The 26,540-nt window shown below is 44.2% G+C and overlaps 2 protein-coding genes across 4 annotated transcripts; one reads left to right on the top strand and one right to left on the bottom strand.

Moving 5' to 3' along the window:
- Positions 1–23,204, top strand: Polr3F (RNA polymerase III subunit F). 3 transcript variants are annotated; one of them, XM_070521697.1, is made up of 14 exons: positions 1–31; positions 1,555–1,605; positions 2,478–2,596; positions 4,317–4,943; positions 5,766–5,887; positions 8,036–8,153; positions 8,251–8,321; positions 8,385–8,452; positions 8,550–8,662; positions 11,008–11,151; positions 12,408–12,515; positions 14,882–15,091; positions 18,565–18,670; positions 19,732–20,075. In XM_070521697.1, the coding sequence occupies exons 5-14, from the start codon at positions 5,808–5,810 to the stop codon at positions 19,989–19,991; spliced, it is 1,278 nt and encodes a 425-aa protein (XP_070377798.1). In that variant the 5' UTR covers positions 1–31; positions 1,555–1,605; positions 2,478–2,596; positions 4,317–4,943; positions 5,766–5,807; the 3' UTR covers positions 19,992–20,075. The 3 variants fall into 3 exon arrangements, with proteins under 3 accessions (XP_070377798.1, XP_070377800.1, XP_070377799.1); XM_070521699.1 differs by lacking the exon at positions 19,732–20,075 and adding an exon at positions 23,135–23,204 and having other exon boundaries at positions 13–31; XM_070521698.1 differs by lacking the exons at positions 1–31; positions 1,555–1,605; positions 2,478–2,596; positions 4,317–4,943; positions 5,766–5,887 and adding an exon at positions 7,664–7,934 and having other exon boundaries at positions 19,732–20,050.
- On the bottom strand, positions 23,205–26,503 carry LOC135914396 (protein dpy-30 homolog). The gene is made up of 4 exons (XM_065447221.2): positions 26,452–26,503; positions 26,050–26,138; positions 25,774–25,922; positions 23,205–23,855 (listed from the first exon to the last, which is right to left on the bottom strand). Exons 1-4 carry the CDS (start codon positions 26,459–26,461, stop codon positions 23,762–23,764), a joined length of 342 nt encoding a protein of 113 aa, XP_065303293.1. The 5' UTR covers positions 26,462–26,503; the 3' UTR covers positions 23,205–23,761.
- Positions 26,504–26,540: the final 37 nt, after the last annotated feature.

Raw genomic sequence — 26,540 nt, 5'->3', positions numbered from 1 at the left:
CCAGGATAGTCGGAGTGGAATCGGGTGTCAAGTAAGTCAATCATCTACTTACAACGCGCTTTAGGCGCATGCAGGCTTTCAGGAGATACTAAAGAAATGTGCTTGAAAGAGCCCAGTATCACGTAATATATATATATATATATATATATATATATATATATATATATATATATATATATATATATATATATATATATATATATATATATATATATATATATATATATATATATATATATATATACATATATATATATATATATATATATATATATATATATATATATATATATATATAGCAGGATACAAAATCCTACTTATTTCCGAAAAGTGCTTGAGAAGTTGGTTACTAGGAGGATACTTACAAAATACAGTTTACTTCAAATTCAAAACGAAGAGCCAAGTATACTTCCGAAGGAGGCCTATTGACTTGTAGGAATTTGGGTCATTAGAGAAGCCAAGAGACTATGAACATCGTCTGGCAGTCAAAGAGCGCCTTTAATTATTGGAGTGACCAGTATGGTACTATAGGAAAATTATTTCCCTTACTATAGAAGTTAACACTTATTCTTCGAAGTACTTGAAAGAGACCGAGATATTTCGAGAAGTGTTGGAAGTTACGTTAAGTCTTTTGCTTTAGCACTTGTTATTGTGGTACAGCCTTTGCAAAAACAAACGAAGCCACGATGAAGGCGAGTGCCTCTTATGCGTGACTGCGTCGATTGAGACCGCGCTGTAATGAAGTAACGTTTTCTTAACGGAAACCTTAAGACTAGCGTCACTTACGACATGTTCAGTCCTAAAGGTTGCGTTAAGTTCATTGGATGTCCCGAAACTGCCGCTATAGCCGCAGTATTTCTACAGACACGACTTCACTCATGCTCGTCTTCAAGTTAGCCATCGGAAAGTGTGGCCTAAAGTGACGAACTACAAAAAAAAAAGTGAATTACTAAACGTTGGTAATTAGCTACCTATAGACATTGAGATTTGTCGCGCATTTCCGTTTCTCCTGGCAACCCACCTGACAAAAAAGAAGAGAGAAAGAATTGCGCAACAGGCCCGCTATTAAAAAGAAGTATGTGTAATCAATCCAAGAGGGTATCCAATAATGCGCTTAGCATGCTTGGAGAGGTTTTTTGTGGCCCCATGTTGCACTATGTGGCGTTCCCCTTATCAACGTTGTCTGGCCGTATACGCGGGAGCCAACCGGTACGTCGAGTGCCACTCCATCAAGGACCAGTTCTAATACCACGTGCAGCTTCTTCAACCAGAGGTGCTGCAGAGCCTCAACGACAGCGCCTCAAAATGCCATAGCTGCCGCGGGAAAAGCATGCAAAACGGCACCCCTATACCACCAAGCGGTGACACCGTCACCATGCATTGCGGGCTCGCTTCGACACTCCCAATGCTAAGTCATTAAGAAACTGGCAATGGGCTTTTCAGTCAGCCGTAGACATGACTGCAGTGGCTCCGTTTCTTTCAACCAAGGCTGTACCCCCACACCTGGTTGTGTTGATGTACCGACATTTCACCGCGGTGACATCTTTTCCCAAGTCCCGCAGGCAGAGGTGACTCTCCGGGACTACGAGCAACAAGAACGGTGAGGTGAGCACAGCCATCACGGCAAGTACTAATTGTGTACGGAAGAGTCGCTAAAGTTCGTTATAAGGAGGCAATATACTTTGCGACCTTCCGGTTACCAATAGTGGCCATCTCTAATGAAAGCATGGACGCACGCATAGTGAGATTTCCGAATCGAATCGAATACGAACAGTCGATAAAACAAAGCGAAAAGTGAGGTTTCCGCTTTGTCCGTTTGTTTAAGGATGAGTCGTATATACATTACTTGATACATGAATGTAACGCTGTTCGCAATTGAACGTCCGAACAACGGGATAGCCTGTAAATGAGAAACGAGCGATTTCAGTTATTTTGGGCATCGGGACAATGGCAGTAATGAATCGAGGGAACAGTGTGTCGCCAGACGTGCGTGCGATGGTCGTTAAAAAAAGCGAAGTCCTGTACTAGCACAAGCATTGTCTTAAAGGGAACTGAGAAAAACCAAAGCACGCAAACAAGCAAGCAATACACAGAACTGAGAAAAAAGAAAGAAAAAAACGCTGCACCTGCGCACATTAATCTAACAAACAGATATAGCATAGGAGTTAGGCGAGAATGACATAAAAGTAATATGGAATTAGCTACAACTGAAGGTATGAAAATAAGTAACACAAGTAACACAGGGATTTGATAAGAATGCCACAAACAAAGCTAGGGAACTAGAAGATGTAATAAACAGGACTAAGTAACGCGGAGATTAGGCAGTAACGCAATAACAGAACAAAGGAAGTAAGACGGATATTCGGTTCGAAACTTATAATAGACACGAATGGTTGCCGCTGCTCTTCACGGTTCGCGGGAAGGTGCTGCCTGCTACCGCTGCTCATTGGTCATACTCACGCTGCTGCGTTGCCTAGGCCACCACGGGGAAGCATCTACCCTGAGGGCAGCCGGCGGATGGTCATCGTCATCGTGGCGGCCCTGGTCATCGCCATTGTGGCCGTCATGGGTGCCATCGTCTACATCCTTATGACCGGTGAGCACGGGTGATTCACCCACTTGCGGTAGTCAAAGCAGTCTTAAAGGCGAACTGCAACGAAATTTCGGACCGAGTGAAAGACGTAGTTTTTTTATGATGTAGATATACAAAGTCTTAAAGGTGAACTGCAACGAAATTTCGGACCGAGTGAAATACGTAGTTCTTTGATGATGTAAATATACAAAGTTTTAAGGGTGAACTGCAACGAAATTTCGGACTGTGTAATAGACACAGGTTTTGATGATTTATATACGCAGAGTTTTAAAGGTGAACTGCAACGAAATATCGGACCGAGTGAAAGACGTAGTTTTTTGATCATGTAGATATACAAAGTTTTAAAGGTGAACTGCAACGAAATTTCGGACCGAGTGAAAGGCGTAGTTCTTTGATGATGTAAATATACAAAGTTTTAAGGGTGAACTGACACGAAATTTCGGACTGTGTAATAGACACAGGTTTTGATGATTTATATATGCAGAGTTTTAAAGGTGAACTGCAACGAAATTTCGGACCGAGTGAAATACGTAGTTTTCTGATGATGTAGCTATACAAAGCTTATACAAAGCGCAATACCATGTTGAAGGCGCGCGCGAACATATAGCAAAGTCACAAATCAGTGTGAACACATGCAAGGACTAAGTTTAAAATAACAGACTGGTGGGCTAGCTGGTGCTGCAGCGCTCCGTCTTCCTCCCCGTCTGTTGGCCTACGTGCTCTCTTGCGCTTAACCTCAAGTTAATAAGCTTAGGCAGATCCATGCAGTACCCAACATTCCCATGCTAAACTAACCACCGTGCTTGCAGCTCCCAATGACACTGGCGCCAAAGTTTCATCTAGTAGTTTTTGTAGGAAAGTCCATGATTGCATCATGACTTCCGATGACTCCGGTAGGCAGTTTTTGCCACAGCGCGCTGTCGCATTGTAGTGAAGGCTAAGAAAGACTCCAAGTAAAATTGATTGACAAGTTTACCTGTTTATTGGGCTAACCTGTGCCCAGCGAAACACGTAACGCTTAGCACAATGACAGGGGGCGAGCGCACTCGTCGATCGTCAAAAATCTTTAAAAGAAAATTAAATTATGAGGTTTTACGCCTCAAAAGCCCCTCTGTGATTATGAGGCATGCCGTAGTGGAGGACTCCGGAAATTTCGACCACGTGGGGCTTTTCAGGTGCACCTAAATCGAAGTACATCGGTGTGTTCGCATTTCGCCTCCATCGAAATGCGGCCGCCGTGGCCGGGACTCGATCCCGCGACCTCGTGCTCAGCAGCCCACCACCATAGCCACTGAGCCACCACGGCGGGTGATGGTCAAAAATCTGATGTGTACCAAGACAGGAGGCTTTTATACAAGCATGACTCGTCGAAGGTTCTTACGTAATCGCTGGTGCCCCCGTGTCTTCCAGAAAGTACTGTCGCACTACACAATTCATGTCACGCGTACAACCTGCTTACACAGGGTTGGCGGTATACAACAGACAACGCATAGAACCCATAACATTCGAGAAACTTCCGATAACAAAAAGGCGCGTACAATGTCTTGCGCTGAGCGATAACCTTTAAGATTTCTTTGCCGGTGAAATGCGGTCACCGGGAAAAAAGGGTAAACAAGTGCGCGTGCCAGTATGTATATACTCCGAATTGAAAATTGATACCGTCTCTATATAGAGCGCACGCTAAAGAAGCCTGGCACTTGACTGCAAGCTTGCTACGTTACAGATGACTCTGGACCGTCGTCCTACGGGGCGCCGCGACTGGGAGCCAACAAACGTAAGGTGTTTGCGCTGACGCACAGGTAAATCGGCGCTCTCGCGAAACGCACAACGGTGGGCTCGAGACGCTGCAGATCAGGCAAACGGCGTGTGTTCCTCACAAATAACGTATACATAGTGCGCTATCAGTGGCTGTTGTCTATATCTTCCCTCGTGCGTTTGTTGGTTGCAACGTCAGGGGAGCTTTAGCACATCGAAGTAACGTAATAACGTAGTCCCGGTCCACGTTTGAGCGTGACTGGATGAAGGTGGTACATATACGTCACTATACGTGAATACGATGTGCTAAAACTCGCTGTCGTAACGGCGGTATGTATACGATGTTACTATACGGGAGCATACGATGTGCTAAAAACTCGCTGTCATGGCGGCTCTTCACAAGCTGCGTGGGAGTTCACGGAGCCAAATCAACCACTTGCTTTGGGTACGTGCTTTGCCTCTACGTTTGTCTTCTCTGCAATCCGTCCATCACGGTTCCTCCCCCATGGAGTGGCGGCGCAGCATGGCTCCAGCACTGCGGCTGACTTGCTGCAGACGGCAACATCAAAGTACCTGCATGGACATCGACTAATTGGTAAGTGAAAGCTGTAACAAATTCGGAAGAACTAATAACAGAACTAATAGAAGCACCCACACAAAATCCCCGACTCGCCTTAAGAGACTGAATACTGACACGTTACCGACTTGTAATGTTCTATTACGTAAAAGTCCAGGAGCGCTAACAGCCCTTCTTTCTACCCTCCCCTTGCACCAGTAGAAATACGAAACAGAAAAAAAAGGGGGGAGAGAGGAGTAAATAAAGAGGGAAGAAAACGACAATAAAGTAAAACAAAGCGTCACAACGCCCTCAGTAATTCACTGTAGCTTCCAGCTTCCACGTGCGAAGGTTCCGCATTTGCGTAGACGCTGAAGAGAGAAGCAGGAAAATAAGTCAGACTTAACACTCAGTGCTGGTTCCTCTTTTCTTTCTTCCTTCTTTTTCTTATGCTGTGGTAAATGTGGTGTCTACATTTTATCTTCCCCAGCAGCTAATAAACTAGTGCGGATGAAAATTTGAGAATTATTTCAGGAGAGCCGTTACTTGTGCGCGCTTTGCTATATGCTGTGCTTCCGTAGCTTTCGATCGCTTCATTGTCACAGATAGTTGCCACCGCTAGCTCCTGCATGCTATTTCTGAATTGTTGCGACTGCACCACCCACGGACCCAAAGCTCTGGAAAATACACGCTCAGCGTTCTTGTCTATAAATGGCCACTCGAGGTGCGCTCACGCCATCGGCGGCGCCGCCGTGCTGTCCTGGTATCGACGGTGCAAGCGCGACTCGCGCGTGGAGGGTTGAGATGTCTCGAGAGACGCTCAGTTGGCACTTTATAATGCAATGTAGAACATATTTACAGACGACACGTCAACAACGGCCCGAGAAGACTGCGTCAAAATCCATGACGTCATGGCGAGCTGATGCAGGAACTTCAATGCGGCGTCGCCAACCGTCGTCCGTTTTACCAAGCCTTTTCCGACGGTAAGAGAATTTTGTGCGCGTGCGTGTGAAAAAAAAAGAAAAACTGGTGACACACACACACACACACACACACACACACACACACGTATATATATATATATATATATATATATATATATATATATATATATATATATATATATATATATATATATATAATGCAATTTCGGCGCCGATGGCGTGAGCGCACCTCGAGTGGGCACATATAAACAAGAATGCTTAAAAATGAAATTTTCGTAAGTGTGCTCTTTCGTTTCTTCAACTACCTATGCATCGGACCTACAGAACTCTTCCTTGAATTACACACACACACACACACACATATATAGGTTATGTACAAGGCCCTGCTTATTTCGCTGCGTACGTTAGAAAAAAAAAGACCAACCCTTCCCCTACACTCTTAAGCAAATGTACACCCTTTGGGGTGTATATATTTGCCACACATCTATAATTTTCATCTGTCTTGCTTGAGTTTTCTTCCTTGAAAACGCTGCACTCCCTACTTTCCTGTCGAGAACGCTCTGTCATGCTGATAACGGGCATGCCGTTCGCGACATGCAAGTACCAGGCTCGCCGCGTTAAAGAAAATGCGGACAAGACAGATGACGATTATCGTTGTGTGGCAAAAGGGTGTAATTTTGCCTAAGAGTGTACCAGAAATGGGGGTAAGCGAAGCTTGTCCTGCATGCACCCGACCTTCGTCACGTTTAAGTAACCCACAGGTGACGGTGCCGCATCGTTTCGGCCTCCGGCTTCCTCAGCTCGGGATCTTTTCGTTGCTGTCGGATTTCCTGGGCTCGGACGGCTCTATCGGCGCGCCGACGGCGAGTCCTTTCACGGGCGAGTTCTCGCCGCCGCTCGTCGAAGGTTGCCTGTTCCTCGGGAGAACGTGCAACGCGAGGCCGCCTCATCCGCATTCCGAGACTGAACGGAAACGAACCCTGCGCAGCGCACGCGACACCCTTTCCTGCCCTTTCCCTGCCCAGCGTAAGCGAAACGGCTCTGATTGGTTGCGCGCGTGGCAGGAGTGAGCGCCTATGCAGCTGGAATCCTTGCTGATGACTAACAAGGCCACGAGTGCTGGTAAAGTGCACTTTTTTCTAAAATACTGTCGACTAACTGTGCCAATTAAGTGTTATACTAAATGACGTGAGGCTTTTCTTTCGAGGATCCTGTATGGATTTCCTTTGTAGAATTGCTACGATTGGGCGGATGTCTCATTTCCCCTTAATTAATTTCTTCTCTGCACCTTGCGGGTTTCCGCGGAACTATTAGTTAAACGATGTGAACTCAGAAATTCGATCTTTCTGGAAAAGTTCAGCAAGAACAGTGCAGCAATAAGCGCAAAATCTTCTTTGGAACGTACGCAGCGAAATGTGCAGGACCCTGCGGGGGAGGGCATGGGGGAGACGCTGGTAATGATGGGTTAGGGAGAGAGAGAGAAAGAAAAGAGACTTGCTTTGGCAAAATAATACGGCTAAAGCTTTAACAATAGAAATGAAATTTTTACCATATAGATGGTGTTTGAAACCCTACCTTTACGCCATACAGATGCATACAATATGGGCTACGCATGTTTTCGGCTCTCAAAATCACTTCCTCCGCATTTAACGAGTGGCAACATAGCCTTTAGGATTTGTATATTAAATCTAGAGGGCGTAGGTTTCGACATACAAATCAAAGTAATTTTTAATAATTCAAAAATATTATCGGGTCTTGTAGCGACGGTCATATTTGGTGCGGCTCGGCGCGGCTGGTATCGGCCGTTCGGCTATACGCTTCGGCGGTGGACGCGATCCAAGTCGATCCGTGTCGAGACTGCGAGCCGGTTCATGGCCGGTTCGCCGGCTGCTCTTTAAAACACATGTGTAAATATTGCCACCTGACAGGTATGCCTATTCCGTATTCGCCATACACGCTGTCAGCTTTTTGACATCTTCGGGGGTGCACATTTGCTTCTGAACTTCTCGGCGGTTACAATTGTAAAGATGGCACAGGGCGTCACGGTGAAAGTCGAGAAGCTCGACGCTTCAGAGATAGAGCAAAAGTAAGCAAGCTTTCCGAGCTCTGTCGACGCATTTGTCTTCCCGACCACTCTCGCCGGCAACACACTTGTGCTTTATGCTCAACAAAATTATGGGAATGCAGGATCGTCGAGCTCTGCTCGGCCAACCCGACGGGCATCACGGACAAGATCGTGCAAATGCACATTCCCAACGTTGAACCCACCGTCCGAGTCGCGGCTTTCAACAGCTTGCTGGCACAGGTAGCTAATTAGTCACTGCTCTTACACTGCCACGCGTATATATTTCGCTCCCCTGCGTATGAGACCGTGTGACGGCTTCATTTTTTTTTCAATACAGGGTAAGCTAGAGATCCTGAAGCAGAAGAATCAGCAACTGCTGTATCGTCTGAAAAACTCTGACGCCGACAAGTAAGTCGCTGTTGGGAAACGCATTTAGACGTGTGGCTCAACTTTTTCCTTTGTCGTTCTCAGCAAATGCAAGGGCTCCGACAGAGAAGAAAAGGTCGTGTACAAGATCGTGGAAGAGGCCGGAGACAAAGGTGCGATTGAAACGAAGATAGTGTGGCGTGACTTGCGTTTGGTGATATCACCTTCTGCGTGCATAATCCGTACACGTCGGGCCCTCCTGTTCTGCAGGGATTTGGATTCGCGACATCCGGATAAAGAGCGGTCTCGTTTTGACCTCACTGAACAAGATTTTGAAGAGCCTTGAGAGCAAGAAATTGATCAAAGCTGTCAAATCTGTATCGGTGAGTGGCCTTTACTGTGCCTTGACTTCTGGTTTCTGTCATAGCAATCTGTCCCTGTTCATCTGCAATACAAACGAGTCCGTAAGAGTGGTTTAATCATTCCCCTATCAACTGCATGGCTTCGCCAGCATAACATGAGAGAGCATGACCTTCGAACACTGCTAACTGACAACACCAGTTATCAATGTTATACAAGAATTTATGTATGCACATGACTAAAAAGGCCTCTGCCCTGCTGCCAGTGAGACCATCTTATACACATAGGACAAAAGATTTTAGTTAAAATATCGAAAAATGAATAAAAACTTAAGGACATAAGCAACAACAGGACAACAAAGATAGGAAACAAGGACGACTACAATTTCAGTCGTAAAGGACGGGTGTCGTTATACGTGTTAGGGAGGCTCACAAGAAATCAAGAACTAAAGAGGTTCAAATAGCCAAATTTTCAAAACCATCACAATATATTCTAGAAAATCTACCGTTGGACAACGAATAGAAAACTGAATATTTTCTAAATTCAGGTAAAATGGAATGCAAACTGAGACAAAAAGTTCGTAGTCCAGCTAAAGGCAAAGCGTCCATATCTATCTTAATGACTAATGACAAAAAATTACAGAGAAGTTATTTGCTTAGGAAACTGGTGCATTGCATAACATTCGCAGCTCTCCTACAGCAAAATCACTCGGAACCCTTGTCATTTGCATTAGTGTTTTTCCTGTAGATTCTGATAAGTGTTGTTTTACATTCTATTTGGCAGGAAAAAAAAAAGAATATTTGTCGATTTCAGATAGTGAATTCTCTAATCGAACAGCAAAAGCTATTCAAATTGTATTAGAAATTTCAACTATTCACGCGCCCCTAGCAAAGGCACAGAAACAATACAAAAGAAATCTTGTTGTCTCTCCATTCCAGAAATGTTTTCTCTTTTAAAGACAGTCTTTTTTGGTGAGGTACTCCTACTTTATTGTGACCACTGTAATGCCCCGGACACATTTTCCCCGCCACGTCATGTCTCGCAATAGATCATAGTTCTGGCTTGTAAAACCCCCAAAATTATTTTAGGTAGCACGTCATACATAAAATGAGGGTGAATCCTGAAGATAGGGCAGTCTAAAGTTGCGGGCTGATCCCGATGGTAGTGCAGTAAAACATTTAAGCAGACCGACACTCTTCCTACTCCTTTCACATGAAGGGTGATGTAACAGAGTGTGGTGCCCAGTGAATCTTACCCATTGTCATTCCCAACTCCCTTAGGAAGACTGTCTTTCATCGACTTCAACTGAAGGTTGAATTGCCTTCCAACTTTTCGTATAATTAGGTAAAAGGGTGTCTTGTGCACTTCTCTTTTCTTATCCTGATGCAGTATGCTTCTACGATTTTCCGTCTCATCTAGTCAGGACGTTATGCATTGATATATATGAGCTCTTGAGCAAAGATGCGCAGTTGCTGTGGTTATAATGTGCCATTATGCCATGATGATCTTTGTCCTTAAATCTTTCCCCACCATGGGGAAAATAGGTATTTTTTGTAAGTTGCACCAGATTTTTTTTCTCAAGGATCTGCTGCACTCAGTACTTTATGTAATGCGTAAACAAAAAGCAGACTGAATGCGCTTTTCACGCATAAAAGTTTCATTGATGAGATGTATGTCATAAAAAAGGTATATATTCCAGGATCAAGACTAAAGGATAAAATTGAACAAATTTTGTAAGGACACATTTGTATCTGCTAAGAAAAAAAAAATTAATGAAAATGTTGAGATATACAAAATGTATTGCGATCTAATAGGCAATACAGTTTGACGTGGCGGGCTGCAGCCGTCGATTTTCAAGGCTGACTTCCGTTGTCATCGCTCTCAGAGTCAGTCCGACAGAAAAGGAATCATCCTCAGACTAGCTGCTGCTCAATTCATTGATAAAATCAGCTGCATATGCAGAGGAATTGCAAGATCTCCGATCTTTCGAAGTGCACGGGCTGCTGCCAGAGTTGGGCATTCTTTATTTCTGCTTTGACGATTGCAAAACTTCGAAGGGAATAAAAAAATTAATGCCTGGCAAGGAAAAAGCAAACTGCTTAGAAAACAAAAATATAGTTCTCCTCCTTCACGTGCCGTGGCACAGAGTGTCCGTGAGCGGCGCGGAAGGTCTCGAAAGCAGTGTCCGAAACCATCGTTAGTGGGCTAATGATGCCAAATGGGCGCGGTACGGAAAGAGTTAATCAGCAGTCTCCACGTTCCCCATTCTATCATCCCTGCCGGAAGTGAGGCTGGTAAAGCAAATTTATGTTAATGGACCGTTCTATTTTCAAACTGCATTCACGTTATCATCGTTTCATTTTTGCAGGCCTCCAAAAAGAAAGTGTACATGCTGTACAACCTCGAACCTGACCGGTCTGTTACGGGCGGCGCATGGTACAGTGAGCAAGAATTTGAGTCCGAGTTCGTGGAAGTTCTGAATCAACAGTGCCACAGGTTCCTCGTGAAGAAGGTGACTTGACATAAAGACATGTTCCCGGAGCTTAATCCAATCTAATCCGATCCAAACCTGCCGGCCTTAAAGTTTGAGAAATGTTCTAGTTGATGCCCCAAAAGGCTGAAATTTCATGAAAAATGCTATAAACTGTTTCATTGCTGAAGATGTTGACCTGTTATGGTAGTAATGGGTGCAGTGCGAGAAATAGAAGGGTGACAGAAGAGCAGACACCACAAGCACTGACTCGCAATGAATTTTTATTGCCTAAAAACTAAATTAATATAGGGTTATCTAGTAGAAACATGACAATGGATTGTTAACAACACTGTGTCTGGCAAATCAGCAAAAACCACCTAGAAAGCTTGTCTCCTGGACAGAACCGTCCGCACTTGGATCACGCATACATCACAATGTTTGCTGATATAGTAGGCTTCCATTCTCTAGTGATTGCCTGCCTATGTCTGGGCACCTTGTTGTGGTGTCTGCTCTTCTGTCATCCTTGTATGTTTTGCGCTGTATCCATTACCATGAATGCATGTCAACTCGCCCAACTTTCCATATTGACTGTTCATTAAAAAGTTTGCAGACTTTGTTCGATAAGGATGCTGTGAACGGGCACTCTGCCCAAATTTTGCAGCTATAGAATGGTCTGCACCATAGAAAAGTGCAATTATTTATTAACTTTGTTAATAAAATGTTCTGACATTTTCGTTGCCACCACAAAACTTCAACAGAGTAGGTATTGGTGCTGCGTACCGAATAAATGAGCATGTCTGAAAATTTTGGATTTAAAAGATGAGTTGATAGGTGTACTGATAAGCGTTGTTATAATGTAGCTGTATCCTGCACAAAAATACTGTCATTATATCTGATAATTAGCTATATTCATTACCTTTACAATGAAGCCTAACTGTGTTTATATTCTATTGAAATGATGATTGCCCTAAACTGGGCTCATTATTCCTACAGTGCAAATGCCGAAATGGCAAGGTGAGACACAAATGACAAGACTATGCGTTGGTCATTTGGATCTTGTTTCTGATTACTTCTGATGGTGTGCGCACGTTGTTTCCATCTTCCCTGTATCTTTTCGCTGTAGGAATAATGAAGGAATACCAACTCACCCAGTTTACCATTCTCCTAAAGTGCCAGAAATAAAAATTTGAAAAATTATCAGTTACTATAGTCCTAGCCAAGCTCTAAATTAGGCATTGTATGATAATATCATAGAAATTGGCAGATATGCCAGTCTTTGACGGATGCCTTCTCAGCTTGCAGTTGCCAAGGAGACGACAAGCGACCCCTTGTTGGAGAAAAATGCTTCCTTCGCCTCTTCAAAAGAGGTCTGGGAATTCATAAAGAAGCTCGGCATCAGTAAGGTATGTGTTGCGGTTACTGTATTTACCCATATTTAATGCACATCTTTTTTCTGAGAAAATGGATCCAAAAACCAAAACCACATTCATGGTATTGGCAACAGCCTACTGTCGGAGCCGTCAGACGCACCGTCATACAAGATGGCAACAGGGCACGTTTTCGTGAAGGCTGCAAGGGGTTCATTTTGTGCTCGACTGTGATTTGGAGGTCAATCACTTGGTCAATCACTTTCGCAAGATTTCGCATGACTTGGCACCGGATGTGTTGGTGTATACGGCCACCAGTGTTTCTGGTGCTGTGCTAAGCTCTATCTGTGCACAGTGCCAGGAACTTGGACAAGTCCAATGCAGACTCGCATAAAATCTTGTGAAAGTGGTAGTAGTAGGATGTGTGCAAAAACGTGGGATATAGATGGGAATTTGTTAGCATTTGTATGATATCTACAACTATGCATACTTTTCTTTTTTGAGTGATTATACAGTAAACGTGCAGAGCCTTTACTTGCAATTCTTGTACAGTGTCGCAGAGTAGAGCTGTTTCAATCTTCAACTAACGCTGCCGTTAAGAGTGAGTTAAATATGTAACTCCTTTTGGGTGAACTTGTACCCAGAGAGGCAAGCAGCACTCTTATCACCACGGTAGCAGTGAAGTGCAGTGTTCGGTTGTCAAATCTTATCTGATGGGTTGAATACATCTGCTATTTATACATCGCTTAATGTACATTCTGGATTGAAATGGTGTTTGCACACATTTCAGAAGGTACAACACTATTCACGATGCATGCACAATCAGATCAGACATGGCTGCTTTGCTGGATATAGTAATTGGTCACAACATTCAAGACATCTAGGATACTGTAGGTGTGCCTTGCACTCTGTGATAGCACCGATAAAATCCGGTGAAAATGAACCAAGAAAAATTTCAAAATGATGGCACATGGTAACGGTTATGATTTTTAGTGCAGCATTGCTTGTCCAAATTGTCCAAATTGCCATTATTATTTTATACCTTCTGACTCAAACCAACCTTAAGCTTAAGGGCCTACTCACATTTTTGCAAACTGTGTCCAAACAAGGAAAGTGATAGTTCACAGGGGCAAATAACTTTTGCTGACAGGAGAAAGTACTTCTTTAGATCGGCCACACAAAGAAGTAGTGAGTAAAACAATGCACTTACTGAGCGAAGCGCGTTGAAGAGCTGATTTCAGTGGGCAACTTCTCATAGTAAAAAAGAAGTCATAAACATGAGTGAAAGGCTGTGTTTTAACTGTTCCCCGTTTACTGCCTTTTAAACACACAGGTTTTCTAACCATAGGTGAGAAAACGTGGTAGACATTGTAGTACATTGGTCGCCTGGCAGTAAATTCAGTCTGGGCTTCTTGTTTGTTCAAACAAATGGGTATTCTTCCAGGGGAATTCGACGCCAAGCTGCTCCCCCATGCAATAGTTCAGGCAAAGATCTACTGGGGGCCATGTTTTTGTAACAATTACTTTGATATTGTTACGGTGAAGTGAAAGAAGAAGTTGAATTGGACTAGAGAAAGACAAAGTCTGGCAGTTGCCTGAACGCCATATCCATCATCTGTAAATATACGTTATTTTACTCTTGTGGGCCTGCTTTCTTCCCGCAACATTTTGGTGGAAGGTGCGGGGTACAACCACGGAACTTCGCAGCGGACGTCATCTACCTGCTGCCACAATGGCAAATCAACCAACACAAGCGACAACACCTCGGCAGCCCGTGCCAACGGTCATCCTCACTCACCCACAGGACGCGGCCTGCTTTCTTCCCGCAACAATATTTAATTCTTTTGATGCGAATACATCAATGGCTCATTGAGTGAAAAGCTGGCCTCAGGCGTCAGTAGCAGCAAAACGGCACCTAAATTTCCATTGGCTTTAATGTCACATCACGAGTGCGGCTTGATAGAGCTGAGCAGGCGAAAGGGAACACCAGCTGATGCAGTAGTGTGCTAGGTGTTGCGTGAGGGGAGAGGGCATCACGGCAATGCCAAATCATCCCCGCTCTCAGAAGGCTGTGTTATCCGTGCGCTCCTTTTCCTTGCAAGCTCTCATCTGCTTTCTAATTGCGCCTCAGTAATGCCAAATCAAAATGAACCAAGTGCCTGAATGCACTCACTTGCCCGTGAGGAGTTCATAACTAAGTAAGAAGTGCTTGGGTGTCCTCGGATTTTTGTCTTTTGTTGTTGGCTCGCATGAAGCTATGTCCTTGCTGAAGTCAGGATTGGCGATTTGTTGAGGTAGGGATTAAAAAAATTGAATCGAACAGAACTGAATGGAATTACTACAAGACATCATCCCAGGGCGTAGCTCATGAAAGGTGTTAATTGGTATTTGTCCTCCTTCAGGTTCAGCTAAGTGTGGAGGACATTGAAATGATCCTGAACACGCTCATCTATGATGGGAAAGTGGAAAGGACAGTCGTCTGCGGCTCGAGCAGCCTGGGAGGCTCTTCAAAGGACAGTTCTCCCGGAGAAGACTTGGTGAATCTCTACCGTGCCGTCGAGCCATTGATTGACAGCGCGGGCCTGATGCGCATGCCCTGTGGAACATGTCCGGTGAGCCATTTTTTCATATCGCACTTATTTAGTAGTATCTGCAGTCTAAGTCTGTAGGGCGTCCCACTAACTTTAGCCAAGTTTTAAAAATATTCTGGTGTGCGATAGCAGGATGCAGCTGAAAGCATGTTCGAGACTGTACTGAAAAATTTTGCCAATTCGTGGCATTCTGTGTGGTTGCATAGTTAGTCAAGATTACTTAATTAATTTCACAAATAACAAAGTTAAGGAAAACACCCAATCAGAAAGTTGCGAAGTGTTCCAGGAAACGTCAGATTCAGCAGTGCGTGATAAAGAAAGCTCCTGAATTATGAAAAAAATCCTTTTGACTAGCCTTTGTGTGGTGCAATTGCAGTGCTCTCAAGCTTGCTGCGCATAAACAAAGGATGCTTTTAACCTAGTGCGCTGCAGCTTTGGAGATGGGTTTGCCTGCGGCTCACCCTTGGAGCGATAGTCAGGAAAGGGCATGATGCTCCTCCACTTCGCAACGCACAAAGGTGCAGCGACAGGGTTTGTCGACTCTCCGACAAGCGCAGAGAAGGCTCTTGAATCAGATTTCCAACAAACACGGGTTTATTAATCCAAGATACAACACAATCTGACAGTCATGGCCCTTATGGGCAAAGGCTCTCTGCAAGACCAATCAAATGAGCGTGCCTGCTGCGCTAGGGCTAACTAGGTAGTAGTACACCAAGCGCGAGAATGAGACGTTGCGAGAGCAAATGTCCCAAGTAAGTGACATATGCTCGTGCGGTGACTCGACGCCGGGAGGGAGAAGCACAGTTTCCATTGGAAGCTTGCTCTGGCATGCAAGCAGTGTCAGCCATGTTGTCACTGGGATGGCAGTTCCCATTGAACGAACTAAGCACCCCGCACGAACTAGGATATGACACGGTGGAGGGCACTTCAATCCCCACATCGCGGAGAAAGTGATAAAACCGTGGTGCAGATATTGGCTTCAAAATTCATGCAAGCAGTCTTTATCGGTTGCACTGCTGAAAGCTACAGGCACTGCTGTCCGCAATTCTGATAAGCAGAATGAGGAACCTGAAATCTTTGCTGTTGTGTCACTTTCTCGGTGGCAGGGCAACTAGCTCAAATGTGCTGTATGTTCGTAGGCAGTATGACTGAAAGCACTGCGATTGCGACAGGCAGCCGTCACATTTTTTTGTGTGCATATTTCGGAGGCTTTGTTTGTGATGCAGACAAACTGATTGCATAGGACTTCAAATATTTCTTCAGGTGTTCTCAAGAATTCTCTACAATTTCCTCATTAAAATTTTCTAAATCTATGATTTGTGGAGTTGATCAATTACTTGAGCAGAAACAGCACAAAAAAAAAAAACTGGTTATAGGAAAGGGACAGACAGTAGCACTTTCTTACGTCTCCAGTATAAATTTGTACACCGATGAAACAAGACTATGGAACAGGGTAAATAAGTTAATAGGTCGGGAGTCGCATCCCCTACCCTTAGTAGGTAGCCAAAATGATAGCCTGCAAGATCAGGTGGATTGTCTGGTGGAATGTGCTAGCAGACCAAATAGCCTCATCAGTTACATCGCAAGCTACTCCTACCACTGCAGTCCTTGCCACAGATCTGTAGCCTTTCTGACGAAAGAAGTTGCAAAGCCACTGGCAACGCTTGTGGGACGCTGAGACAAATAATAAGCTACATGTGATTACACACCTATAGCACCCATAATATTTTACTGAATGGAAATGAGCTTCCAACCTGTGATAGATGTGGCGAGAGGCTGACTGGCTGTCCTCCACATCTTCTTGGAGTGTTGGGAAGCCGAAGCTGAGAGAAACATATTCCTCTAGCATACCGCCAGCACGCCCCTCTCCATCCTGTAATGTTTCTCAGCGCAGATCCGTTCTTTGACACCAAAGCAATTATAGGATTCTTGAATGATGTAGAATTGCATGTTTTTAGCCCCATAAATTCATAGCACATCCTCTTTCGAGAGGATGCCGCTGTGATAGTAGTTTTGTATAGCACATGCCTCCAGGTCCTTGTGTTTCAAGGGTTTTGTGAAGGCGGTAGTGCTTCTTGCAAAAGTTTAGCTCTGACATTTTACTATATCATCATTGTTTCACAATGTATCTTTTGTGCCCATAGTACAGCTCATTAACCATTGGCATAATTTTATCTCATATAGGTTATATGCATTCTGCAGTGACTGTTCTTTAGGCCTCTTTACAGCCATGTAACATCTACTTCTCATTATTCATGGCTCCACTGCGAACTCATTGTCACCAGCCTAGTGCTATTTGGCCATATTTGGCACTTGCGCCACAAAACACCACATTCATCATCGTCATCTTACGTCTTGTTCTTTTGCGCCACTTCTTCTGAAATTCTGTACCCACCAACTCAAATGCGTATGCTTTTGCAGTTAATGAATTAATCTTCACTAATTGCATAACTAAAGGCAGTACAAGAAAAGTTCATGGTTTTCTCGATAGAGTGACCAAGAACTTGCTTTTAGTAGTCTCATCCTCCTGTAGTTCAGCGGCAACCATGGCCACAAGGGGGCACTGGCCAACACTCCCGGGGCTAGGTCTATTACACATGCACCAATGCACAAAAAAGTGGATGGGAGGATGGCTGCCACAGCAGATCTATAATAGTGCATTGCATGTGTTATGTGGAAGATGTTAGGTGAGCTTTCACCTGTGACAAGTCGTCTTTCATCCACTTTCATTTCCCTTTTCATTATTATTTCTACATGTCAGTTAAACATGAGAGTCTTTTTCCCACATGCTAACTTTGGCTTCATTCTATGTTGACTTCACATGGTTGTAAAAAAAAATGTTCCTTTAATGGTGCCGCTTGATTCCTCTTATTCTTTTCAATTGGCGCTCCTGTATAGTTTTCTGAAACTCTGACAAGTTAGCTGGGACACCCTGTATATGAATGCTATAACGAGCTTTTTGTCTGGGCGTTGTGTACAATTCCAAAAGTAAAAAAGAAGCTACGTGACTGTTTGGAACTGTTCACTCATTGAGACGTAACAATGATAGCTGAGGTGATGTTATGTTTACTTCGGCAAATGCATTTATGCAAGCACTTCATATAGCATTTGTCACTCATGGTGTGTTGACACCATATTGAGGTGTGTACAGGCTGTTTATTTACTCTTCCTTCCTCCGACAAATGTTTCCGGTTTATGGTTCATTACACAAGCAATGTGGCTGCGCACTCCAAGTAATCTGCCTTTCCGCTGTCGCGAAAGGTGTTTAAATGTTTAATACACTCAACTGCAGTCCTCTAAATAGTGTGCACAAAGTAGTGCACCTAATTAGCTTGCTGCCCATGCGTTGAGATGCATAGTAATGCACTCCCAATTTTTGTCACTTCAACACTGAACGTCCATGCTGCAGTGGTTAGATCACCTGGCACGAAACTGATAATGCACATCCTCTGTGTTGCGGAATAGCAATACCATTAATGAACCTCATCTTTCAGGTGATCCACAACTGCTATGAGGGTGGTGCGGTTTCCCCAGCTACGTGCCAGTACTTCAAGAAGTGGCTGTCTGAAGACTTCGATGATAACGGGACGTTTGAGGACGGTATGCACACCTTGCGATGAGTGTTAACCAGATGTCCCTAGCTGTTAGATAACCTTGCCCCACAGCTTTGCTTGATTAGAAGATAACCTTGCCCCACAGCTTTGCTTGATATAGAAGTATAATGAATTGCTGAACCAATTAATCAAACGTCCCTAGCTTAGATAACACCAACCCACAGTGCTGTTTAATGTAGAACTCTAACAGATTGCTAATCTGCAAAGGATGACAACTCTGAATTTCGTTAACACTTTGAGGACAGTGCCTATAGGCCACCGATCATATATGATCGACAGTTTTGCGTGTGCTAGAATTATGCAGTTTAGTGTATATATCAGCAAGTGTGAGCAGTGAGGGCCCCATGGGTTGGCTTTCGATGTAGTTTGACAACTGTGTGACAAATATCCTGTTCAGGGGTACAGGATACTCATGCGTAATTTTTACACTTCTACATGTTTGTGTGGTAATTTCCTCGACCGAAAAACGTTGGCTTGCGGAACCACATGCAAAGGATTGCTGAGGATTTCCTGCCGAACTGAAAGATGCACGATGGGAAAAAAAAAAAAAAAACTTGGCAGCATTCGATGGTTGTGCAATCGTAACGTTCTGTACCTTCAGTGGAAAGACTGGTGTGTTGTTAACATGAGGAGCACAGTTCATACAGCAAACGACCCGGTCACTCAAAAAGGTAGGTAAAAAGGGGAAACACCTGGACTCTAAATAGCTGTGACGAAACCTTTGCTGGTTCATGATTATAATGTTGGCATGCTAAGTGTTGATAAATTAGATCAAATAATTGGCTACTATAACATTCTAATGATAAGCATGTGGTGGTGGAAGACTATTTTCTTCCATTGCGTCAATATTGCATGTGTGAAAAGTTTTGTACTATTCCAAGCGTACCGCACATTGCACCCAGAGATTCCTCAGCTAGCACGCAATGCCGGGTTTGACCGCCTGGCTTTTAGGGAATAGCTCATTCAACAGCTTCTGAATCTTGACTGTGCCAAGCAATCTCATACTCTTCCACCACCCTCCACGCTCCACCCTCCTCCGTTTGGCAGGCTCCTTGAAACAAAAACTGGCTGGCAAAAGAGCGCCTATGTCGTTGATGTCGCTGCCTACCCGCCTTTCGTCACGTCTCCGAGGTCACCGCCGATCCAACGAAGTTTATCACCTGCCTTTGCTACCCTCTCCACTGCTGCATTCTTCTCGTCGCCATGTATTCTCAGCATCTCCACACAGCACAGCGAAAGATACGAACGCATCAGAAGAAAGGCTCCTCCATTGTCTGCCCCTAATCGCCCTCCGCACGCCTGAGTGAAAGCTTCATAAAAGGTTCATTGGCACACAATGGGCTTAGCCCCCATTCCATTCTCAGAACACACAGCTGGCTCTTGCCATGTTGGTGCCATCATGCCGTGTTGGCTGACCAATCGACAGGTTTTTAACCTTGGTGACATCGTGCGCAGCACCTTGCCAGTGTTATAATGTGGGAAGAAGAGACCGGAAAAGCCTGGAGAGTAACACAGGATTGTTTTTTGAATTCATGGCTTCCCCATGGTAGGTAGCTCTGCTGTCCTCGCCAAGTATAACTGTCACGGTATACTGTACATGGTGCATTTTTATTTAGAATAAGAAAATATGTCAATGGTAGTTTAAAGTGCCTTTAATGCAAAACCCCTAGTAGCATTTGGCATGCTGGAGTGAAGTTTCAGTTGTGGATAGCCCACCAAACCAATTAATTTTTAACCCAAACAACATTTCGTTGTTTCTTTATTTTTAATGCATTAGCATTAAGTGTCAAAGTGGAAAAAAGTGTGTGTTTGTGAAGTGTGGGAAGCTAGTCGTGTTAGAGAAGGAATGGGAGAGCTTAGAATACATATATATATATATATTATGGCCATCCGATCAGCTCGGCTAAAGCACCAGCTTGCTGAAGGCCCCAAATGAAGACGGCACCTTTCTTGAGGAGCTGAGCAAGAGTAACGTCCGCAAAATTTTGTACGAACTGATGGAAGTAGGAGCAGAGGCCCAAGAAGCTGCGAGTATCCTTGGCGCATGTTGGCACGGGAAAGTCCTTCACTGTCCGCATTTTATCTTGATCAGAACCTACACCATAAGAATCTACAAGATGTCCGAGCACAGAAATTTAACAACTGAAGTGGCATTTGAATAAATTTAGTTGTAGCCCCACCTGACAGAAAACAGGTAGGATCATCAATAGGCGTTCAAGGCGAGTTGCAAAGTCAGAGAAAAAACAATCATACCATCCAGGTAGCAGGTACAGATGGAACACTTGAAAGCGTGTAGGAGGGTGTCCAACATTTGTTCAAATATGGCTGTGGCATTACATAAACCTAAAGGCATCACTTTGAACTGATAAAGGCAGTCAGGAGTAATAAAAGCTATCTTCTCGCGGTCCATGTCATCGATGGCAATTTGCCGGAAGCCGGAGTGAAGGTCTATGGACAAATGTCCATATTGTGCTCCATGGAGGCAATCCAGGGCATTGTCAGTGTGTGGTAGTGGATAGACATCCCTGTTCGTTACCTTGTTGAGGTCCCGATAATCCACGCAACATTGCCAATTGTTGTCCTCCTTTTGAATTAGTACAACAGGGGATGCCTGTGGGCTGCAAGAAGGTTCAATGATGTCATAAGAAAGCATCTTGTCAACTTCGTGTTCGATGATGTGTCATTCAGTGGGTGAGACGTGGTAGGGTCGCACATCACTGGTGTTAATTTAATGCTTGACAACAGATGTTTGTCCTGGAGGACGGTCTCCAAGGTCAAATATGTCCCAGTACAAGGCAAGGAGGCAGTGCAGTTTATGAGCACACTGGAGCAGAATGGTTGGGAGTAATCTTTTTTTTTTTTATTGCGATGAAGGCTTGCCCTTAAGGCATAATTGTTGGAGCGTATATGTGTATTATATGTGTGCTGTGAGGCCTGTGTTGTGTATGAATTGAAGCAGTGTTTTGTGAAATTTGTAATCATTTTCTTTAAGGCATTAATGTCTGAAGGGGCAGGAGGGGAAGCAAGAGTTGCACACGAGGAGTTGTCACAAGTTAAAGCTGAAGTGTGGTAGTCTCGGGCTGGCATGATTTACGACTGCGATATGCCGCAAAAGAGAGCTTGCGTACAAAGTCTAAACTTCACAAGTGGAAGACGAAACGTGTTGTCCATAATGGTAATGACAGTGTGAGAAAACGTGAAGTTATGCAAGAGCAGGACATCTAGATTAGGGAATACGATGTATTCATTATCTGGTATATGTGTAACAGGGGAAACACCTACGTAGGCAACAGCAAGATGAGGGAGGCGAATATGCTCTGTGGAACATAGCCGTAACAAAGCACTGTCGAGAGGATCAATAGCAACAATATATATATATATATCGTGCAACTGATGGTTGTATGCACCAGACCACAGTCAGTTGCACTTCACTCCATGAAGAGGCAATTATGTATGTGGAGTGAGCTCCTGAACAACACTTTTCAATGTGGTGAACACAGTTTGAATCGTGGAGCTGGGACGTCGAAGTGGTGCAGCCTAATGCTAATGCATTTTTCTTACAATTACCGCTACAATTTTTTGTGCAAATGTGCTCTCCATGGCTAGAAATAAAGGTGATAAAGTGTTTTATTATTCTTGAGATGGAATGTTTGGGCTTCATGGCTTCTCATTCAAACGTGAAAATTAAGTGAAATAAATTGCGAAGTGCGCCAGCGAAAGCTGTTGAGTAGACAGGTATTTTTGAAGCAACTTCTCGAGTCGGAAATGAGCAGCATTATGGCATAATTACAGGTTTAGCAGGTCCAGAAGGGATTTGTGCTCTTGGGAATGCATTATACTATGTGCTTACAGCATATTCCTTTTCCTCTCCTTGGACAGGGTAGCCATTTGAATGTTCTTGTGCCTGTCTTGCCTAGATAACATTGCCCAGCATTCCACTACTTTGATAATTGGGTGCTGTGTTGTAGTTCATCCTCTAAAATGCAGAAGTATTTCTCAAGCAACTCCTCACAGCAGGGATCACTGGCAAGTATTATTGTGCTAGCACAGTGACCCCTAGGTACATCACAGCCACAAGTTGCTGCTGCCACACTGTCTCGTGGATTTGCCTAGTCTTTGCAGCTTCAGATGACTGTGTCATATTGCAAATTGACGATGTTCAATAAAATATTGCACTATATAAATACAAGTTTACAAAGACTGATTGCCTTGCTGTGTTGAGGGAGGTGCGAGTGTTTTGACGCTTAGGATGAAGCATAATAGATGTCACAAGCTCAAAGAGCAGACAAATGCATGTACTGCTACAAACCATCATTCCTGCAGTAGTCAGACGATTGCAGGGCCACTGTTCCAAACGATTTTTGTAGGAAGCTTCATGGCTGCCACAAGCACAGAACAAACTGTTTGCTTGCTGATAAAAAATGTTGCTTAAAACTTTCTTCCTTTTCAGTGTTCTGACAAGAGGAACAGCAGCAACACCTTGTACAGTTAAGAAGACAAATTAAAACAGTACCAACACATTTGTTTCAACTTACTTTATTGACAATATTTTATCCTCATTACCCCCGCCCTTCTCTCTTCGCAACTATCTTGGAAACTTCATGATCTGCTAACCCTTTGCAGTGAACAAGGAGGACATCAACATTATGTCCAAGAAAAAACAAGCCTCATTCGGCAGCAGCTGCATTACATGGGCGGGTTGTTTTTTGCCAAGAAACAATTGTGCGCACACATTGGCCGTGTGATTTGCACTAGCTGCATTGCTTGCACAATTAAAATCACCGTGTGTCTTTTCTTTTTACCAGATTTTTTCTAAAATGCTCCTCGAGCTTTCAAAGTGGTTGGAGTGTGTCACGCATGTGCAATTCTTCTGTGGTTCTCGAAGCGAGTGCACAATTCAAACGGACAGACTTCGCTTCTGGCACACTTTGTAAAATAAATGCTTCAAAATCAAAAGGAAAGAAAAACTGTGGCAGCAGGGGAAAGCAATAAAGCAACGTCGTCCACATGCTTGTAAATAATTACATAAAGGAAAAATATACACAACATATCTCTCTCCCCAGTCCCCACCCTTGCTTCAGTTCTGGCCGTTCACGGAGTGACTCCCATGCTCGAACTGCGACTTATTTTTCATCAGGTAGTTTGCCAGGTATTCGATCGGGTTGGGGGGCCTGCAAGGAAATGGATGGCATTGCTGTTGAACACCTTAGCAGCAGTTCTGACCAAGTTTTCACAGCGTCTTATGAACATAGCACACACTACCAAGTCACCATTGTTAACCCACTGAAATAAGTTTCACAGGCAACGGCCGTACGGGGCCAATCAAAGTAAAATGTTAAGTCGAGTTAGATTGCAACTGAAAATACTACTGCTGCTTCTCAAATTTCAGTTGCCGATGCCAAAAAATACAGACATTAATCTCCCTGCCTGCTGCTCTCTCTGAATGAGCCATAGCTGGCATTGCCCAAGAGGTGCTACAGTCTAATTAGTCATTTTCTTGCTGACAATATGTCCGTTCTCACAACAAATCCCCTGTAATATTTTCAATATAGCTCAACTTCATACTTTCCTTAAGTGCCCCTTCAAGTTTAAAAGAGTACTGACATTGCTTGACAAACAAATGATGAAACCCAGCCTTCGAAGACGCGTACACAAGATGAGAGAAAAACACACCCAGCGTGTGCGTTTTTATACCTTCGTTATATCAGATAATTCATTATATTACAGTTCAACAGCAGAAACTGAAGCACAAGTTTGTGTGTAAAAAGGATGACACATGGATGGATATGAAACATAGGAAACCTAACGGTAAGGAAGCATAACGGCAGCGAAATGAAAAAATTTATACCATTTTTACTGCTTGAAATAGTCTATTGGCATTGACAGACTACTGCAATAACTACATGTTGTCGGTTCATAGACCTCTAAGCTAAGCATAATGGAAGTGGTGCAACGAAATTGCCCACAAGAACAAGAACACAAACTGCTTCACTTTCAAGTGAGGTTAGTTGGAAAAAACATGAAACATGTTTCGTGTTTTTCCCAACCAACCTCGCTTGGAACTGTAGCGCACTGTGTGTCCTTTCGTTCTCGTGTGCAGTTTCCTTGTGCTACTGCCATCATGCTTAGTGTAAACGAGCTAGCCCAATATTCTGTTCTATTAAGACCTTTACAATATTGCTGGCAAGAACAAATTGTCAAAAAACACACTGCCCAGGGCAAGTCATCAACAGAGCAAGGCAAGTTCAGGTAACTGAAATTCACCAATTCAAATGCACACAAGTAGAGCTTTCGCAATGGGCAAAGGGTAAACAGTGTTCATTTCTTTTCCTGGCTGTCCTGTTTACTTGTCAATAACTTTCGTTTGTGAAAAGTCTGATGTATGCCACTTCCTTTACCTCTGGCAAACTATGAGAGCAGCAGAGTCTGCCAATAATAGAGACCTTTGGCATATCCCGCATTCCGGTACAGGCAGTGGCGTAGCCAGGGGGTGGCACACCGAGCACCTGACATCCACAAATGACGCTCTGCTCGGGAAAATCCGATACGATATTCTTGGTATGCACAGGCATGTCCCCTTAAACCTCCGGCAGGCGCCAACGCTTTCAAGCAAGTCAACATGACGCGCAACGTAAGGCGTACACACGAGACGGAGAAAACGATGTCTTATAACAATACCAGATAACTGATTTTTAACGGAAGCTGCAAGGCTGCGATGGCTGCTGCGCCGCAATTCCGCATGCAGGCAAGACAAATTTCCGCGATAACAACAAAAAATTTATCAGCGGCACAACAGGTACCAGTAAATGCTGCTACGCCCTGCGTTGCTCATCTTACGAGCGCCCCGAGTACACGCGATTGGGGCTGCACGTAGCTAATATTACTGTCACACGTATACGGTTCAGCCAGTTTCATCCACTACCTAGCGGTTATTAAATGCAAACATTGCATGCCACACGCCGGTAAACATGAGCAGTACACAGCAATTCGAACGACTCCGTCGTCCATGTACGGCCCACATTTTGCAGCAAGAACATCGGAGCATCACCGCAAAACACGGACGTTCATCCCAAGTTTTACTGCACTCACCGCTCCTTGGCAAGCGTCGATAGTGCCTGAAGAAGAATGGGCACGACAGTCTGGTCCAGATACTGCCTCGTTGGTAGGGAGTGGAAGTCGGTGTCCATTTTGGACTTCTTCGGTAAGCTAGCGCCGATGTTCTCCTTGTCGGCGCTTGCCTGAGGGCGAGAAGAAACACGTTACAGGCGTCCAGTATTCTGAACCCTGTGCGTCCGTTAGTAAACGCAGCGGCACGTGCGTGATTAAGACTACCTGATCCTGCAATGGCGTGCAAGCAAATTTCACCTGAGTGTTTTCCGATGCGCCGGTAGTGACGGTGTCCGTAGCAGCGCGGACTTCGTCGGCCACTTCTGTCTTGGCAGCGTTGTTCTGGTCTGAAGCGTGAAAAAAAAAGTGCGTCGGCACTCTACAAGGCTGGACTTCTATCTGACAAGCTGGCCATGGAAGTAGCGCTGCTGATTGTTCTACAGCACCAACAATAAAAGGCAAATCACATCAGTCGGCCATTTCATGCAACTGTTTCTCAACCAAGCAAGGAAAGCGAGGAGATAAGGAACGCATCACAAGTGAACACGTGTTTAGAATCAAAAGGCGTAAGCCCGTGACTATCGATTTCCAGGAAATAATGACCCAATCTAATCGAAATTTGTTTATATCGAAGCGTCTGACGGCTAGGCAGCATCTTACCTTCCGCCATGATCCAATATAAAACGGAAAATGCGTCCCGGAAGCCAAATCATGTTGTCTTGTCTTGGCTTCGGTTGCAGTTTTAACCG

Source organism: Dermacentor albipictus, chromosome 7, assembly GCF_038994185.2.
Source record: "Dermacentor albipictus isolate Rhodes 1998 colony chromosome 7, USDA_Dalb.pri_finalv2, whole genome shotgun sequence".
Lineage (NCBI taxonomy): Eukaryota > Metazoa > Arthropoda > Arachnida > Ixodida > Ixodidae > Dermacentor > Dermacentor albipictus.
This window is presented reverse-complemented; position numbering and strand designations above follow the sequence as displayed.